At 37.7% G+C, this 17767-nt stretch overlaps 1 protein-coding gene across 2 annotated transcripts in view; it reads right to left on the bottom strand.

Annotated features, from left to right (window-relative positions):
• The window catches only part of LOC149229160 (putative serine/threonine-protein kinase PBL7), a 37547-nt gene extending 21099 nt beyond the window's left edge, over positions 1-16448 (bottom strand). Inside the window, exon 1 of one of the 2 annotated variants that reach the window (XM_089378510.1) lies at positions 15817-16448. In XM_089378510.1, the coding sequence (XP_089234636.1) occupies positions 15817-15937 (121 nt within the window). In that variant the 5' untranslated portion in view covers positions 15938-16448. The remainder of the gene's footprint in view (positions 1-15816) is intronic. The other variant, XM_089378509.1, reaches the window with a different exon arrangement.
• Between the last annotated feature and the right edge of the window lie 1319 nt (positions 16449-17767).

Below are 17767 nucleotides of genomic sequence, written 5' to 3'. Positions count from 1 at the left end.
GAATGATTTACCTGTGGTTGGTTATAGCTTCTGTTCATCCTTGAAGTAGATTGAACTCGATTTACCTGGTGATCTGCTTTAAGCCTCTGCTGACGATTGTCAACCTATTCATTTCTCCTTGCTGCATCAAGATAGATTTTAGAGGTTGATGGCTTTTGTGCTTGAGATGGTTCTTCAGTATATCCAAGACCTGTCTTTATCAGAGGAGAATGCTGCACTTTGATAATTTCATCTAAAGTTTCTGATCCTTTAGCAAACCTAAGATTGAGAGCTTTTGTTTTCTCAATTTCTTTTCATAGACCCACAATTTCACATTCTAACTTTTCATTGTGTTTTTCCCTTTCAGCGAGTTGGAATGTAAGAGTATCTATAATCATACTCTTTTCTTCTAAACAGATTTTAAGTTTAGAAATTTCTTCATAGAGACCATCTTCATCTAAAGCATCCAAGAAATCATCATCTTCAAAAGCCATCAGAAGTCTATAATCATTACTATTTTCATCTTCATCACTATTTGATAAACCATCACTATCTTCATGCGTATAGTAGCTCTTCTTATTTACACTTTGTTTTCTATTCCATTTTGTTGATTCCTTACCTTTATCAAGCTTATCTTTGTGAGGACATTTGGCAGCATAATGACCTACTCTTCCACAAGCAAAACATTTGAAAGGTAGTTTACCTCTGAATCTTCCAGAACCCCATTGAAGGTTCTTGACAAAGTTTGATTCTTCCTCTCCTTCTGACGTATGTCCTGACTCATTGAGTTCTCCTTTTCCTGAAGCTTTGAATGCGACTTCTCTCATATCTGATGGACCCCCTTTTCTCATTTCGAAAGCAGTTAGGATTCCGTGCAGCTATGACATAGTAATACTCTGAAGATCTTGCTTTTCTTCTATGGCAAAAACTTTTGATTCAAATTTAGAAGACAAGGATCTTAGAACCTTTTCAACTAAAGTAACTTCTTTTATCTCTTCACCCAAGCTTTTCATGCGATTAACAATCTCATCTATACGTAAGAAATAATTAGCTACACTTTCATCATTGTGCATTCTGAGAGTTTCATATTGAATTTTGAGAGATTGTAGTTTTGCACGTTTTACCTTATTGTCTCTTTCATAGCTTATAGAATGATCTTGTCCCATATTTCTTTGGCGGTTGAGCTGCATAACCTTGACGAATTCTGATTGTGATAGACTCCCCAATAGAGTATTGACAGCCTTTACATTTGTTTCATACTGCTTTTTACCTGCCGTATCTGTAGGAGTTGCTAATGGAAATGTGTATCCTCCTTCTACGATATCCCAAACTTCTGTTCCAAGAGATTGAAGATAGGTTGTGGTTTTTACCTTCCAATAGACGAAGTTGCTCCCATCAAAGATTGGTGGTCTGATGGATGCCTATTTTTCGTAGTTGCTCATGATGATAGATCTTCCTTCAAGCGATCAAGCTTCTTCTGAAGGACCTGCTCTGATACCAAATGTTGGAAATAATATTGAGAGGGGTGAATCAGTATTAGCAACTTAACAATATTTCATTTCCATAAACAGATTTATATACACTACATCAGTTAATGCAACTTGCGTATGTACGCAACTGTGTTTAGAGCAACCAACGTACACTTTGTAAACTTATTATTTAGTCAGTTGATTTTTATTTTGTGTATCAGAACCATATAAGCAGTAACAGGTACAGTAAAAACAGAGCAGACAATCACACACAAGAACACAAGATATAAAGTGGAAACCCAATGTGGGTGAAAACCACCTGCTGCAATTCGTCTCTATCTTCTTTTAATAAGAAACTTCTTTTTACAATATTTCTGTACCAGTGCAGTCTTATACCAGTACGCAAGCTTCTAGTTGCAGAAGGCTACAACCTTCTCTCGTTCTCCAACTTCTCCTGAAAGGGAGCTACAACCCTCTTAGCTCTTGTACTAGCTGATGTACTAGTACGTAAGTGTTGACCTACAAAAGGCTACAACCTTCTCTTTTCTTCCAGAGACCACGTTTCATAAATTTTCAGACTGGATCCATCAATAACATCATTCAAACATCAAATATATCTGCATCAATCAATCTCCCTTGCACTAACCAAATCTGAATCAAACAATCACTTCTCTGAAAGCTGTAACCAGTATACATTAACAGTACCAGAACCCAGAACACTGCAATAAGTAAACAGAAGTAGCTAAAACATATTTTATGAGACGTACGCTACTTCGATATGTAGAACCTGCGTGCATACGCTACTATATGAAGGCAAACCTGCGTATATGTTGTTTTGACTTGTCGAACTAGCGTGTATACGCACATTTTCTATGCTGAACTTGCGTACAGATCTGTAAAAGATGTTTTACTCTTTTCAACTATTTAGTTATACCCAAATCATCAGATTTACAAATCAAGACAAGCGCCAAATATAAAAGATCAAAATCACACAAAGATACTTCTCTTCAAGCCTTAAGATCTTGACCCATCAATAGAACTTATCCTTCTTCTAGCGCTCAGGTTCCTCCTTGATTCAGATCCAGCTATGCACCATAACCCAATCACCAGTGTTCTAGATCTTGCTCTTCATTAGATATTCAAATACTTGAGTGCCTTTGCCTAATGATCTCGTCCTCCTTTTATAGTCTTAGGCCTTACTCAATACCATGGTCCAAAACCACTTAGAAGCAATACCTTGGACCAAATACCTGGGGTCAACACTTCGGTCAAAATACCTTGGATCAATACCACGGGTCAAAATACCACGAACCAAATACCACGGACCAAAACCAAGTTTTCCAATATGTACTCGCTTTTCATTGCGTGAAAGTGCGTGTATACGCATATGCGCCTTCTAGACTGCGAACCCACATGTATACGCGGCTTGGTCAAGGGGAACTTGCATATATCTCTTTTCCTTCATTCTGAGAGCCTGAACTGTGATCTGTCATCAGAGTGAGTTGCCATCAAGGACAACCCCTATGTCATAGCGCCAAAGCTGTGTCATAATGACAACACTATCTTCATCAAAGATCATTTTGGGGGACATTTGCCAATAGAATTCTTCAATAAAACCATGGGCAGTCCAAGCAGCATCCCCTTTGAATTTGGGTAACTATCATTTATATTTTCAGGTACGGTCTTGGGCTCATCACTCAATTTCAAAGGGACAAAGACACTAACCAAGTGTGTTTCACTCTTGGTCGTTTTAGGTTGATCTTGTTTTGGGTCAGTGTCAAAACTAGATGGCATCTTTAGGGAGGGATCACTGACCTTCTCAAATTCAAGGAAAAGAGCAGTACCAACAAGTGATGGAGTTCGCTCTCCCTTTTTTGCAACAACCCTAGTTAACGGAGGAATGTTGTTGCCTTAGAGTAAACTAGGGGTTTGGAACAAGGTTGCGAGGGAGTGGCTCCACCCCTCAAACCCACTTCAGAAGCGCGCTTCCTTCGAGAGAGACCCCGGGAGCGAAAATTTTTCTCCCTAGACTTTTTTGCGATTTTTTTTTGCATTAACATTCCAAATGCAGTTTTTTTTCAAAGAAACAAATAATTTTCGAGTGGGGCAACCTAATAATCAAACCTATGGCCCTAGTATTGATATATGATTCATGGTAATGTTAAATTCTCTAATAAAAGTGACATTCTCTTTAATCGTCATTTTCATCCTTTTACTTAAATTTTTAACATTACCATGAAATGACTCTAGATGTTTGAGAGTGGTTCCAACCACATTGTATTTCATATGGAGAAAGTAGAATTTTAGATCTCATTCAAAATCCAACAGACTTATCAGTTTTTTAGGATTTCGAGATTAGGGGGATTGCAATGTTTCCATTGGATTTTGTCATGTATTAGGTATGGAACTCGTATTTAATCAAGAGCACCAATTCCTCTATGTACCTTGATGTTAGTGACATTGGTTGTCGAACTCCTCTATCATGACCCTACTAAAAATGTACCCATCACTCAAACAAAAAACTTGACTTGCCATTCTATGTTTTTTCTATTTTATGTTAATGCTTAAGAGGGTATTAATGACAAAAACCCTGATTTTCCAACGAGACTCAAAAATTAGACATTTCTCGTGGCGGCAAGATGCCCAAGCATTAGCAATAGATAATAGACTTACTTGTCTTTTCTAGTAGTTTTTATAATTGTTGACTCTTTCATATTTATTATGATATTTTTTGTAAACAATATATGACAATTTAAATTTGAAGTTGGCAATTATAACTCATTGGTAATGAATTATGAATATGATGCTTCGTGAAAGTTGACAGTTGTTGCATTTCATTTCATTTTATAACATTTCATTTCATGTTAGATATTATTTGTTGTAATGGTTACACTTACCTTACAAGTACAACTTTGGTGATCAATGATGATAAATGTTATATATTGAATTTTGAAAGCTTGAAACTTTAAGATTGATGAATCATGAGACTCAATATGTTGTATGTTACTAACTTGTGGACGTGATTGATGAAGATTATAACTTCTAGATGATTGATGTTATATGGTTCAATCTATGTTTTTTATATCTAATTCATCATTCTACATGCTTTTGTTGACATATATGCATCAATATATATATATATATATATATATATATATATATACTCCCAGATTCACTCCCGAACCGGGAGCTTCTAGAAATGTCGCTCCCGCTCCCGCTCCCAAGTAACCTTGGTTTGGACAATGAGTAGAGTCGCCAAAGGAGTACTTTATAGATGTCATCAATGAATCAACCCCTCATTGATTCACTAGGGAGGTAGACCTGCTTCCTCCCCGACAACAGCGCCAAATGCTACCGCTCAAAGTAGTAGAGGACCTCAAGAGGCAAATGCTAGACCAAGGGCAACAAATGGAGACTTAGCCCAATGTCACCTCAACTAAGGTTCCCTACTATTTACGGACTTTCACCGATGGGAGGAGACTCGGCATATATGGAGTCACAAATGAAGGATAAATCAACAAGTGGATATAGAATGACCCAAATAATCCCTTCCAGAAGAGGTTGAAAAATAGAGATTGTTTGCTTTCTAAGCAAAGTACAATGTCTTCTAGGAGAAGGATGGGAGGATTTGAGGGTTAAGTTTAGGGAATACGACTTGTGAGAGAGTTTCCCAGTCCCTAAAATCCTTACTGAAATTGGTATCTCGGATGGTTCTTGAAGATCTTTTTTTTTTCAAAAGAATGGTACCAAACAGGACTAAGTGCAACCAACCTAGGTTGGGAGGTAAGAGTTTAGAAACCAATAATATTCTTAACCCAAACAAGGAGGGGTAAAGGATCAAAGAAAATATTTTCACTTAAAGGTATTGATTTGATCCTATGAGGCACTAGCCTTGGGGATACTAGGGCACAGTTTGATCTCGAAGCTAGGGCTTGGCTTTTCTCACAACTCCACCATCAGAATGGCTTCAAAATTGGAGGAGGCCTTGAGGAGACACTAGCGCAGGGGATGCTAGAAGATCGAGCTTTTTGCAGGGCTATTTTGTCGGGAAAATGATGCCCTAGGTGACCCAACTTGGCTAGACCTAGGGAAAGGTGAAAAAGAATTGATTTTGAGTGACCACCTCTTGGTATATTAGTGCCTTAGTCTTAGGAGAATGGAGTCTATGATAAATATGAATGAGGACTTCATTTCTTAGTCAAGGAGGCCTTAAGACTACCTCGCTAGCCTTATAAGGCAAAGGGAAGCAACCTTACAGCTTTTATACTTCGACTTGCAAAAGGAGATGGCTTATCAAGATGAATTTGTTGTTAAAATTATCCCTAGGAAATTTCATTCAAATTACATGGCCCATACATTGAGAGATGCTATATAGAGACAAAATTCCACAATTTAAACAGTAAATGCATACAACAATTAGCCCTAACAATAGCGAAAATCCCAATCTTATGTATATGACAAAGTAAAACAAAAATAGCATTAAAAGCGTGTACTTACATGTAATAGAACATATCCAACCATCCACAATTTGACAATAGAGAAGCTCCAAGATAAGATAAACCAAATCTAAACATCAAAATTCATCCATAAAGCTCCAATTCATCCTCCAAGAAAAAGTGTGAAATTCTCAAGAGAGAGAAGAGATCCAATCCAAAGTGATGATGAGCAAATGAACACATCTCACTTGTATTTATACACTAATGAGGAGTGTGAATTAGTCTCCTTGGCCTACATAAGTCCCAAAATAAAATAATGTGCTAATAATCTAACTTTTGGTGACAAGCCCACCAAACGAGCTCACAAATGAAAGAATAAGCCTCTTAAGAGGTTAGATGATGAATAATACATGTCGTAAGGCCCTCCAAGAGGCCTAATGAGGTCCATAAGTGCCATAATGAAGAATAGGGCCCTCAAAAGTGATGGACAAGGTGTTGGCCCCATGTTCTTCAAACAACAAATATGTGGTGCTTCCATTGGGTGTGGGGGCACAATAATAACCTCATGGGTCTCTAAATGAGTCGAAGATGCATGTAGATCATCTGCAAGGGCTCTAATCATGATGTAGGTGATGCCACATCGTCTTACAAGTCATGGGTCAGTTGCCAAGTGTATCGTACATCTATGGGGTTGGCTAATCAAAGTTGAACGAGGTGCATCTCCCTCGTCTAATAGGTGAATCTAGTGTGAAAATTCCTAGATCTAATAGTCTCAAGGATCCTACTGCAACAAGTTGAATCTACTTCACCTAGATTGTAAATTACATTACAAGCTTATTTCAGATTTCTTCATGAAACTTTGAAGTAAATTACTGAAGCAACCTACACCAATTAAATATGATTCTAAAACATAGAAACTGAGCAAGGAAAATAGAAACACATAGGACATAGTTATTTTGGGACAAATGTCCACGGAAAATCCCAATGCGAGAAAACCAGTGCAGCAGCTCTAAGGGTTTATTATTATTAAGCAGTAGCAAAATCTAAATACATCACTAAATACCTCACAAGGTTATTCAGTTACAGAGAGATACTGGCAGAAGCTTTGTGAGTTTTACCTCACACAATCACTGAGAAATCCTGGCTGATCGAGCCCCAAACTGACTGCCCCCTGGCTTTTCTGGTTGTCTCTGCACTTCCTCTGCACAGTGTCTGCGTCAACCCAGAGTCAAGCTCTTTGGGTGTTGCGTCACTTCTCTGGCTAGTCAATCTGTTGCCCAAGAAATTCGATTTCTGCCTCTCGGTCGCACACCACGGCTCCCGGTTACTGAAAATCGAATTCCTCTGCAGATTTCGGACTCCTCCCTCCCTCTGCATTGGTTCTGCATGGCCCTTCTGGCCCTGCGTCAACCTCTATGTCAAGGCTTCTAGATCACTCACTACCTCTCTTTGTCGATGTATCTCTAGCTAAGAATCTCTCTCCCCGGAAGCTGCTATCCCTACCCCTCAACTGCAAGAGATCTCCTCAATCGATTTTTCCTCCTGAGAACTTCTCACTTCAGAAAATCGATTTTCTCTATCTCTTTGTGTGTTTTCCAAATGACCCTCAAGCCCCTTTTTATATCTTCCTGTTGGACAACCAACGGCCTAGATTAAAACATAATCAAAGGCTCAGATTGTTTTGGCTTGATCTGTGGCTTTTTCTAGAAGTTTCACACCTGATTAGATTAATACCCATTAATATTTTAATTTTGCTAAGTTTAGACTTAGGAACCCCATTAAAAATATTAATTATTTTAATAAAATCACTTATCGGTGGAATTTCCCAAAACGCTTTTTGGGTTCTTTGGAATACCTGTGCCCAAGCCTCCCTGCAAAATTTGAGGCTTAGAGCACATCTGATGCTACCCCAAATCAATATCTCGAGCAATCTCTGAACACCCTCGAGGATCCATGGAGTATTTTTTACTGTTGTGGAGGCCCATGGCTCTCAACACACAACCCTATATGTGCCAATGTAGCCCTCTAGAAGATTAGCACCCTGTATAGGGAGACCAAACCCAAGAAGGAGAACATCTGCAATCCTGCATAAAATCCACTGCGTCCCCTAGCGTTCCAATACAATAAGTCATTAGAGAAATTGAGTAAATGAGTTTAACAACCATGGACCTCAGGTGGGGACTTCATAATGGCCTGTGCTTCCACAATGGGCTTTGGGATGTGTCAATGTCTCCTAACCTCCAAATGGGGTTGACCAAGAATCCTATTAGGTAGTTTCTACTTCTAAAGGGGATAATATGTTCAAAGTACATCCTTCAAAAGGTGTACATCCTTCAAAAGGTGGTGGCATTTGATAGACAGGTGAATGAAGTAGGGGATGAGAAGGTGCAGCCATGGGCCACATACTATTGTACGAGGGTAGCTAATAAATGGGAAGCCCACGCTTGGGTTTATAATGTAGAGGAGGGAACAATCGTGGTACATGAGGTGCCTTGGCCTTGATTTTTCCACCCTTCTTTATATGCCTTTTGCCTTTTTATGATTTTCGTTGGTTAATTGCTCGGTGCTCAAGGGATAAGAGCATGATGTATAAGATATAGCAGTGAATACCCCCTTTTAAGGTAGGGCGGTTCATTGCCCACTAGGGATTGATCATGGGTTCCTATATGATGGAGGGGGCTCATAGAACCAGTACAAACCAGGGTGATGGCCATGATGATGGGGTAGAGCTCATGTATTCGCTTTTGCCCACATGCTAAATGTGTTTGTCTTGACCATCTTTTGCATTTTGTGGTACATTTTCCTATTGAATGTGGCCAAATTTGCTTTTATCTTTCTTTTTAGCTGCATCAACCTTTTAGGCATCATTTCAGGCCTGACCCAAGGTGTGGGCAAGAGGAAGGGTTGAGCTAACCCTATGTGGACCCAGTGGAGGAATGTGGACTCAGGCGGGAGAAATGGAGAATGGGGTAATAATGAGTGGAAAGGGGGCAATATATGCGGATAAGGGAGCGAGACCACGCAACCAAAATCAGAGTTTCTCGTGAAATACCATCCATAAAGCCAAATGGTCAGGAAAAGAGATCCCATGAGGCTAGAATCCAAGGTTAATATCCCAAAGGAGTCTAAGGGACAAGAGAACAAAGCTAGCCCATTCTTTTTGCCAAATCCCCCCATTAATCCATGCCCAAAAGTGTCCATGAGAAGCAAACTACAATACTCAATTACCAAATCACAAGTCATACCTTTATGTTCGGGAGGCCAACCTTCAAACATGCGATCATGGCAGATGGGCAAGGGACCACATTGTTGACTTAGGTAGCGGAGAAATAGCACAATGATCTAGCTAGTGGCTGCAAGGGGTTGTTGGCTGTTGGATGAGGACCATCTTGGAGAAAAAAAAAATCTCCTAGGGATATCACCCCCAAAATGATGGGTAACATGAGCCAAAATCCGTGATGAAGGTTGCCTTATTCCACTAATTGTAGTAACTTATCTATGTTAATTTTTGGACAACAGTTAGAAAATTTTACACTTACATAGAATAACCTAAATTCTAGGCAGCTGAAAACTTGAAAGCTTTTATGAAAACAATAGATTTAAGTATGATAACCTACAAACACCTCATGCTAGAGATTTAAGCAATAATTGTAAAGATCTAAACTCTCAATCACTGCTAGCTTCTACTAAATATGAAAAGAAGAAAATGCATTGAAATAACTCAAAACCAAAAACTTGCTAACACAATGGTGTGCCTTGCATCTCCTTTATACACAAAAAAGAAAAGGGAAGACACAATATATCTAGAAACATGCAAGAAACAATTGGCTTCATTGTATCAAGCCCTAGCCCTAATTTTGACATTCAATTCACTCTAGAAGCATGGGTAAGAGTGCCAAAAGAAGTGTGCCTCGCACAAGAAATAAATTGCACCAAGCAAACCTACCAATGCTTCCTGAAGATCTATGCCCTCAGCTTAAATAGACAGTTTCAATGAAAGTGCCCTAGTCAATCCAGGGACTTGTGTCATTCTCTAATAATAGTAAATACATGCTCAGATTTAACAAAAGTAAAACCTTGAGAGTATACTAACTCATTCTAGAACTAAACTTGTTAAATTTGAAACTAGATATGGAATTGTGATGGTAAATCGGAAATATCCTAAGTTTGGCATATGCACGTTGAGTGCATGCATGCACCCTCTTTACTCTCCTACATAACTACTCCACTACTTCGCTACACCTATTGTGCTAATTTGCTCACTACTACACCATTCTACTCTTTACGAGACTATCACCAAGGTGCCTAGTTCTTGTTTTACAAATCCAAATAGTACATCTGTAATGGTCATGAACGGTACATCATTGTGCACCCCCTAGTTTAGTGGGACATGAATGCAAACATGAAGATAGTGGAGATTCAAGATGTGAAGGTTGATGAAGATGCATGGTCTTCAAGGTCACAAGGACCTCTAATTGGAGGGTTCAAGCTTCATCCATGGACATCTTGAAAAAATAGATCAAGAATCCCTCTTGATCTTTCCTCACTACTTGGGAAAGCTATTTTGGTATGCTTGTCAAATGCACATCTCTTGCACACTCCTCGACTCTCCACATTGAAATCAAGAAACCAACAATCATATCTTTCAAAAGAGGCAAAGATCCATAGCTTTGATCACCAACTGCTCTATGCCACAAATTGTCATTACTAATCAACAAAGCTCTCTACTTCATGTGATCTACTAGAAATCTCTAATGTCCAGCCCCTCTAACTCCTATAGACAAAATTGGACACAAATCAAGGCTGTGACTTCCAATGATCATTGTTGAAATCATCAAACTCAATCTTGCAGTTCAAACTCAAATCTACTAGACAAGAAACTAAAAGTAGATTTTAAGTTATACGAGGAACATACGACGCCTCATTGAGCTTCAAAACTTCTCTTGTTGGCATGTGGAATGAGATAGAAACCAACCTACTCACTAGATGCTCACCATCATTACCAAGATCCACTTGCATGCCAAAATCCTATTCCTCAAGCATGAAGAAAGTTGTTATATTTGTTGTCATATTGCTTGAGGATCCATTGTCAATATATAACTCAACATCAAAAACTTGGTGGAAAGGCATGGCATCATGGCAATAGGTTGTGTTAAGCATGGCAGTCAACTTGTCCACACTGGAAGTTTCTACAGTTCCTATAAATAATTCCTATTGTCGATGTTGCTTTCCCTTCTCTTTCTTATCAAGACACTAAGATGCATACTAGCCATGCTTGTTCCACTTGAAGCACTTGACATGGCTTGAATCCACTCCTGAAGCGCGCTCCGGGTTGGAGCGCATCGAGAGCGACCCTAGAATGCACTCCAACAAAAAAAATCACTTTTGGCTTTCTTCACAAAAAAAATGCAAAGATGTTCCAAATGCAATTTTTTTAAAGAAACAATAGTTTTTGTGTGGGGCAACCTAATTTTTGAGCTTATGGCCCTAGCATTGATATGCAATTTGTGGTAACATTACCATGAAATGACTCGGGATGTTTAAGAGTGGTTCCAACCTCATTGGATTTCATATGGAGAAAGTAAAATTTTAGATGTCACTCAAAATCCAGCAGACTTATCAGTTTTTTTGGATTTCAGGATTGGGGGGATTGCAATGTTTCCATTGGATTTTGTCATGTACTAGGTTATGGAACTCGTATTTAATCAAGAACGCCAAGCCCTTTATGTAACTTGATGTTAGTGACATTGGTTGTCGAACTCCTCTATCATGACCCTACTAAAAATGTACCCATCACTCAAACAAAATCTTGACTTGAAATGCTACATTTTTTCTATCTTATGTGAATGCTTAGAGGGTGATATTAATGACAAAGATCGCAAGATAGGCAATGATTTTGATGATATATAAGTATTTGTTGTAGCATGATTTTTTTGGATGCCAGAGGTCATCTAGAACCTATTTGTTGATGTATTTTCGGTTCAGAGATGGATTGCACTCGATGTTATTTTGGTTATATACGCCCTTACATGTTATATAAATGATAACTTGTGATTTGTGGACTTGTGGATGATGAAGATTATAACTACTAGATGAACGATGTTATATGGTTTAATCCATGTTTTTATGTTTTTTATCAGTGATTCATCATTCTAGATGTTTTTGTTGACATATATGAATCAAAATATATAAAAATATATATTATATAAAATTCGCTCCCAAAATCGCTCCAGACCCAGGAGGTTTTGAAAATGTCACTCCCTGCTCCCGCTCCCGACCCGGGAGGCTTTGAAAATGTCACTCCCTGCTCCCACTCCCGACCCGGGAGGTTTTGAAAATGTCACTCCCTACTCCTGCTCCCGCTCCCAAGCAGCCATAAATAGGACAAATAGCCATTATGAGGTTATCAAGTTCAGCAAACAAAAGGCTCCATGAAGTTTTCAAAGAATCCCTTCTATAGACCAAGGAAAGGAATGATACCAACTCTTCTAAGAAATCTACAAGATATTGTTTCTATATTTAAGGTAGCCCAAGTCGTAGCCAAAGGCACAACCCTTGAGAAATATTAAATGAACAAGAAGATAGTGTTGGTTTTTTAAGAGATGATCAAGATACCCTAAATCCACAACCATTAAGGTAGTGCCTCTAGGCAAAAACCCCTAGATCACCTATAGATTTAAAGAAAGAAAAAATATGTGAACCCTTGTCCTACAGATCCTAGGAAATCCCACTAGCAAAAAATTCCGAAAAATGGGCGAAAAAAAGCTTCAACAATCAGTGAATTAACTGCAATTCTGGGCACACCAATCTATGGGCACAATCTTTGTTATTAGTGTTGAAAACAAGCTCCGCCCCCAGCTAGCAAAACATTAGGAAAAACAACCCTAATCCAATTCTCTTTCAGACGCCCTTATTTAATCATAACAACATGAACAGCAAAATAGAAACCCCAGCAGCCGCAAAGTATGTAGGAAAGATTCTCACACACTCAGATACCAAGTTGGGATCATAAACAAATAGGTGATTGAATGGAACAAAACACCAAACCAAAAAACCTGTAGTAAAATGAGACAAACAGCACTAAAGAAGTGCATCGAGGATGAACCAAAAGTGCACTACAGAGAGAAGATAACCAGTCATGAGTGCGCTACACATGAAACGCACAAAATTACATAAATGAGAAAATATACCAACTACAAATGAACACCAAAGATTTAGTGCATGTAGGCTTAAAAACACTTGTGTTAGAGAGCCTTAGCTCAATGATAAAAAAAAAAACAAAAGATTAACATATAAGGTCTGAGTGATGGGCATCCTCTCAAGCAGGGTTATGGGCCCACATAAGTAGGGTGCAAATTCCAAGATGGTTGTGTAGCCTATATCTCAAAGTTGATTAGGTAGACCTTAACAACAACCCAGTAATACAATAATAGATCATGTGAATGACACAATACAAGTTGGCAGTAGCCAAATGTGAAGATTACATCATTCTCAACAAAAATGAACAAAATAAAAAATGGAAATTCAGAAATATCATTGTTCTACTGAAATATATGATTCCATTATTTATTGTCTCAGCAACAAAAAGTCACACAAGTAGGCGGCAGTAGCAAATAACAAATGTGATCATGTTAATCAAAGCATAAGAAGCCATGGATCAATACACAGCATATGAGCCTAATATTGAAAATCTACAGCTGAAGAAATTAACAAGACGAACATAAATGTGAAAAAGAAAATACGCCATTAAGAGGGCTCATGCAGCACACAACAATAATCATCCCAACCAATGGGCCAAAACCCATCTTGTTGAGCTAATGTGGTTCCAAACGGAAAATAAAATAAATAAATAAATAAAAGTAATTTCATCGTGGTGACCAAATCACAGTGATATGAACTTATAATACTAGTGTTGAACTTATAATACTAGTGTTGCTTTCTTCCAAGATTAGAAAGGTATAAAATAAATATGCGAACTCATAAAAGAAAAATGCAGCAACAAAATTATGTATATACCACTCAAAAAGAATCAATTATCGTACTAGGTATAAAATAAATATGCGAACTCATAAAAGAAAAATGCAGCAACAAATTATGTATATACCACTCAAAAAGAATCAATTATCGTACTAACTGTTGGAAAATGGGATTAGAGCAGCATGTTTAATTTAGTATTTTCCTTCTTTGACATTTACTTGTGATTTTTAGGTTATTCTTAGTTTAATTATGTTTATGTTCTTATCATCAAATAAATGCCAAACATAATGAAGATCACATGAACACAGGATATAGGCTCCATGCCAAGGCAAAAACCCTCCAAAGGGAAAACCCATAAAAAGCTTCTCTTCTATAATCAACTTCAAATGAGACTTCCAAAACTTAAAACAAGATCTCTCCACCAAGACGACCAGCCAGAGATTTTAAGAGTAACGAATCATTCTTTTTTTCACAAGCAGGCTTCTTCAAACCTTCTTGGATCTGTAATAACTCATGCAAAACAGACCTTTCATCTTCGCTTATCATAACAGTCTTCATAAGATATCTTTTCTTGTCTTCATAAGATATCTTTTCTTGCCTTAACACTCTTCAACGACACCTTCGCTAATCTCCCTTGACCATAAGCTGCATCTCAGGATATGCGAGCTATGTGTGTGTACTTATGAGGGATGAAGTCACAACTTTTTATATCCATCAAGTGGCTCTTCAAGCTTACTCTTGGGCCGACTTTAACTGCCTGGCCGACTTGGTCATAGAGGTCTTTGGACACAACAAAAATTACAATAATAATTTTCTTTTTTCGATACAAGTGCCCGAAAGGGCCTTTTACATAATGACAAGGACCTTGACTCATAACAGAAGCCTAAAAAGCATTCAATGGATGCTTGACCAAAGACTCAAGCATGAAACCCATGTTCATAAATAATTTTTCTTTTATACTTTTTTTTTATAGTTTTCTTTCTTCTTTTGATAATAATAATTACATCATGACATGAGAACCAATAACAATTATGAAAACCGAAACTAGTTACATTTTCCAACACTAACCATATCATGAAAAGCAATGAGTCACCCCTCAACTTGTAGTCTTGATGTTGGAAATATCCAAAAGCAAAAATAACTGATTAAACATGAACCCTAAGAAGGAAAAATGGAGAAGAAAGATGCCACATCTGCCCTGCAATAATAATACTGCTAACTGAAACACAGCAACAGATACAGAGACAGTTAATCTATCTGGGCATGGATGTTCTTCTCCAAACATCTTGTTTGAGCCGCCAGATTTGTGTTTCTGATTTCTTAGCATAAATGTCGGGGCAGAAAGCAAAATGCACCATTTAAAGTGCAAAAATAGAGCGGTAAAAATGACAAACAGTTCAAATACATGGCACATGCTTGGCTTGTAATTTCGAAAATAAAGGGCAAATAAATAAATATAAAATTTCAAAACAAATTGCAGCATTGGGACTCGGGAGCCAACACGTAGCACACAACAATAACCACAATGACAGAATTCAAGGCAGCCAATACGCCGAGGTACAACACATAGGCCGGTTGTTGAAAATACCTAAGAGATATAGCTTGCACATAATACACAACCGTTAATCACCCAAAACAGCAATGGTTACCAATGGGTTCGTAAATAATCTAAAGGTCTAGTCTTTGATATCCACAATAACACAAAGAAAACAATATATATGGAAATTCAGTGATTTCAGCCTGGAAAAATATTGCTTCCCCTCTTCAGCAGTGCATTGGACAGAGAGTGCTCTATGTGTGTGTGTTTTTCAGTGTTTTATCACTTAAATCCGAGCACAACAAACACACTGCAGATGCTGAAATAGCAGTGAACAATCCAGTCTAATACTGTTGAGACGTTGATTTTCTAGAACCATACTATTTATTTAACATCCTATAAAATTTTACGAACTAACCTGAAGGCACCCGGGAGATTTGCTGCGCAGATGAAGCCGGACTTGCACCATCTTTGCTACCCTCCAACCTCTTCAAAACCCTCTCCCCTTTAAAGGTCCCATAACATGAAAAGCAGCTCATCTCTGTCTCCCCCTCTCTCTGTCTTGGCGCAATGCGAGACACTAATAGCGTCCACGCAAATTCCTAAAGACCTCGACCTCTGCACGGTCTAACCCATTTCCAAAACCTCTCTCTGGAAGTCACCTATCTGGCCGCAACAGCTCAGTCTCAACGAATTCGAACCTGGGCCGCTTGGACCAGTGCCAGGACAGCTACCCGGAACTGTCCATGTAGGGAAAAGGACTCCGATTGAAAAAATTCCAACGATTTCAGTCGTGACAACTTCAACAAAAATCGCATTTACCTTCGCCCGTGAAGATCCACCATGGCAGGAAATCAAAAACCACTTTGCAGTCACAGGCACAACAGCTGTATCTCTGCTCTGCGGGGTCGCGATGGCGTTTTCCAGCTCTTGGGGCCTGCAAGAAACCGCCTGGCAGACACTACTGAGTCAGTCCTATTTTTACTCCGTTCATTTGCATTTGTTGGGGACGGGGGGACCGCCGCCCGGTTAACTGCTCGGTCCTGCAAGCAGGAAACCAGAGGTTTGCTGATTTCACTCCAGTTAAATGGACAGGTTACCCCAATGCTGGAAGTTTTTCAACGGCGGTAACTTTGACGCCACCTAACGCCGTTTGATACCATTAAAATATTAAATTAAATTTAAAAGTGGAAAAAAACATCCTATTCTCGACGACGTCAGGATGCAGAAACACATGATAAAGGTTGACCAAAAGACAAGAAAACAAAACAATATTCCCACACCAAACCATGTCCAGCCATGTCATGGATTTTTTTGCTTTTGTTTAATGTTGGGTGGACTCAACAAATGCCCTTTCTCCTCCCACATCTTTTTGACCTTTTCCACCCTATCTTACCTTAGAATATGGGTGAATTTATTCACATTAAGATGCTTTAAATGTTTGAATAGGTTAGGATGCTTTTGTGAGGGAGGGTTTAAGGGTGATAGTTTAGAGTTTAGATTCATCTTCGTGTCTGGGGGATTTTTTTTAGGTGCAAATTTTTATTGTAAAATTTGAAAAAATGTTTGTATTTCAAGAAATTTGATTTTTTCAATGCTTGATAGATTCGGGATTTAGATGGATCTAAGCTAGTTTTAGTCATGTATGGTCACACAAATTTGTTGAACATCTAATTATTTGGATCATTTTAAATGTGCTAAATGTGTCTAATATTAATATCCACATTTTAATTTTAAATTTGCCCACTTACTTCAAGTTGTTGAGATGATAAAGATTATTAATAACTTGAATGATGAACACTGATGAAATAAAAATCTTGATTGCAATAACAATGTAATAGTGTTGAGTGATAGAAAATATGAATAACAAGGCGGCATAGTTGGTGCTCCCTGCCACTTAGTTTAGATATAGCCAAATTAAAATAAAAAAATGAAAGAGTAGCAAAGAAAACCAAATTTATTTGATTTAATGTTTAATAAATATTAACCACTTAAAAATAAATTATTATACATATATATGATTTTAATTGTAGTTAATTTTCTTTTATGTAGTAATTTTTTTTGATTTGTTAATTTTTTTACTCTCTATATTAAAATACATATTAGAATTGTTAGAATAATGTTTTTAACAACTTTTTAAATTTAAGAGTATAATTGTTTTTGAAAAAAAAAATTATTTAGTAAAATAAATATTTCTATTTATAGTATTTTTGTGAACTATAATGTGGAAAGATGTTTTTATTTACAAACATTTTAAATTCTAAAAATACTGAAATTAAAAAACATTTATGAATAATATTATGAAATTGAATGCATAACAAAGTAAAAGCAAAAATAAAAACATAAAACAGTGAAAATGCACTTTAAAA

This window comes from Pinus tabuliformis, chromosome J, assembly GCF_031772625.1.
Source record: "Pinus tabuliformis cultivar Carrire ecotype Pingquan chromosome J, CPIR1, whole genome shotgun sequence".
Classification (NCBI taxonomy): domain Eukaryota; kingdom Viridiplantae; phylum Streptophyta; class Pinopsida; order Pinales; family Pinaceae; genus Pinus; species Pinus tabuliformis.
Note: the sequence above shows the minus strand (reverse complement) of the source record. Positions and strands in the feature narration are given on the sequence as shown.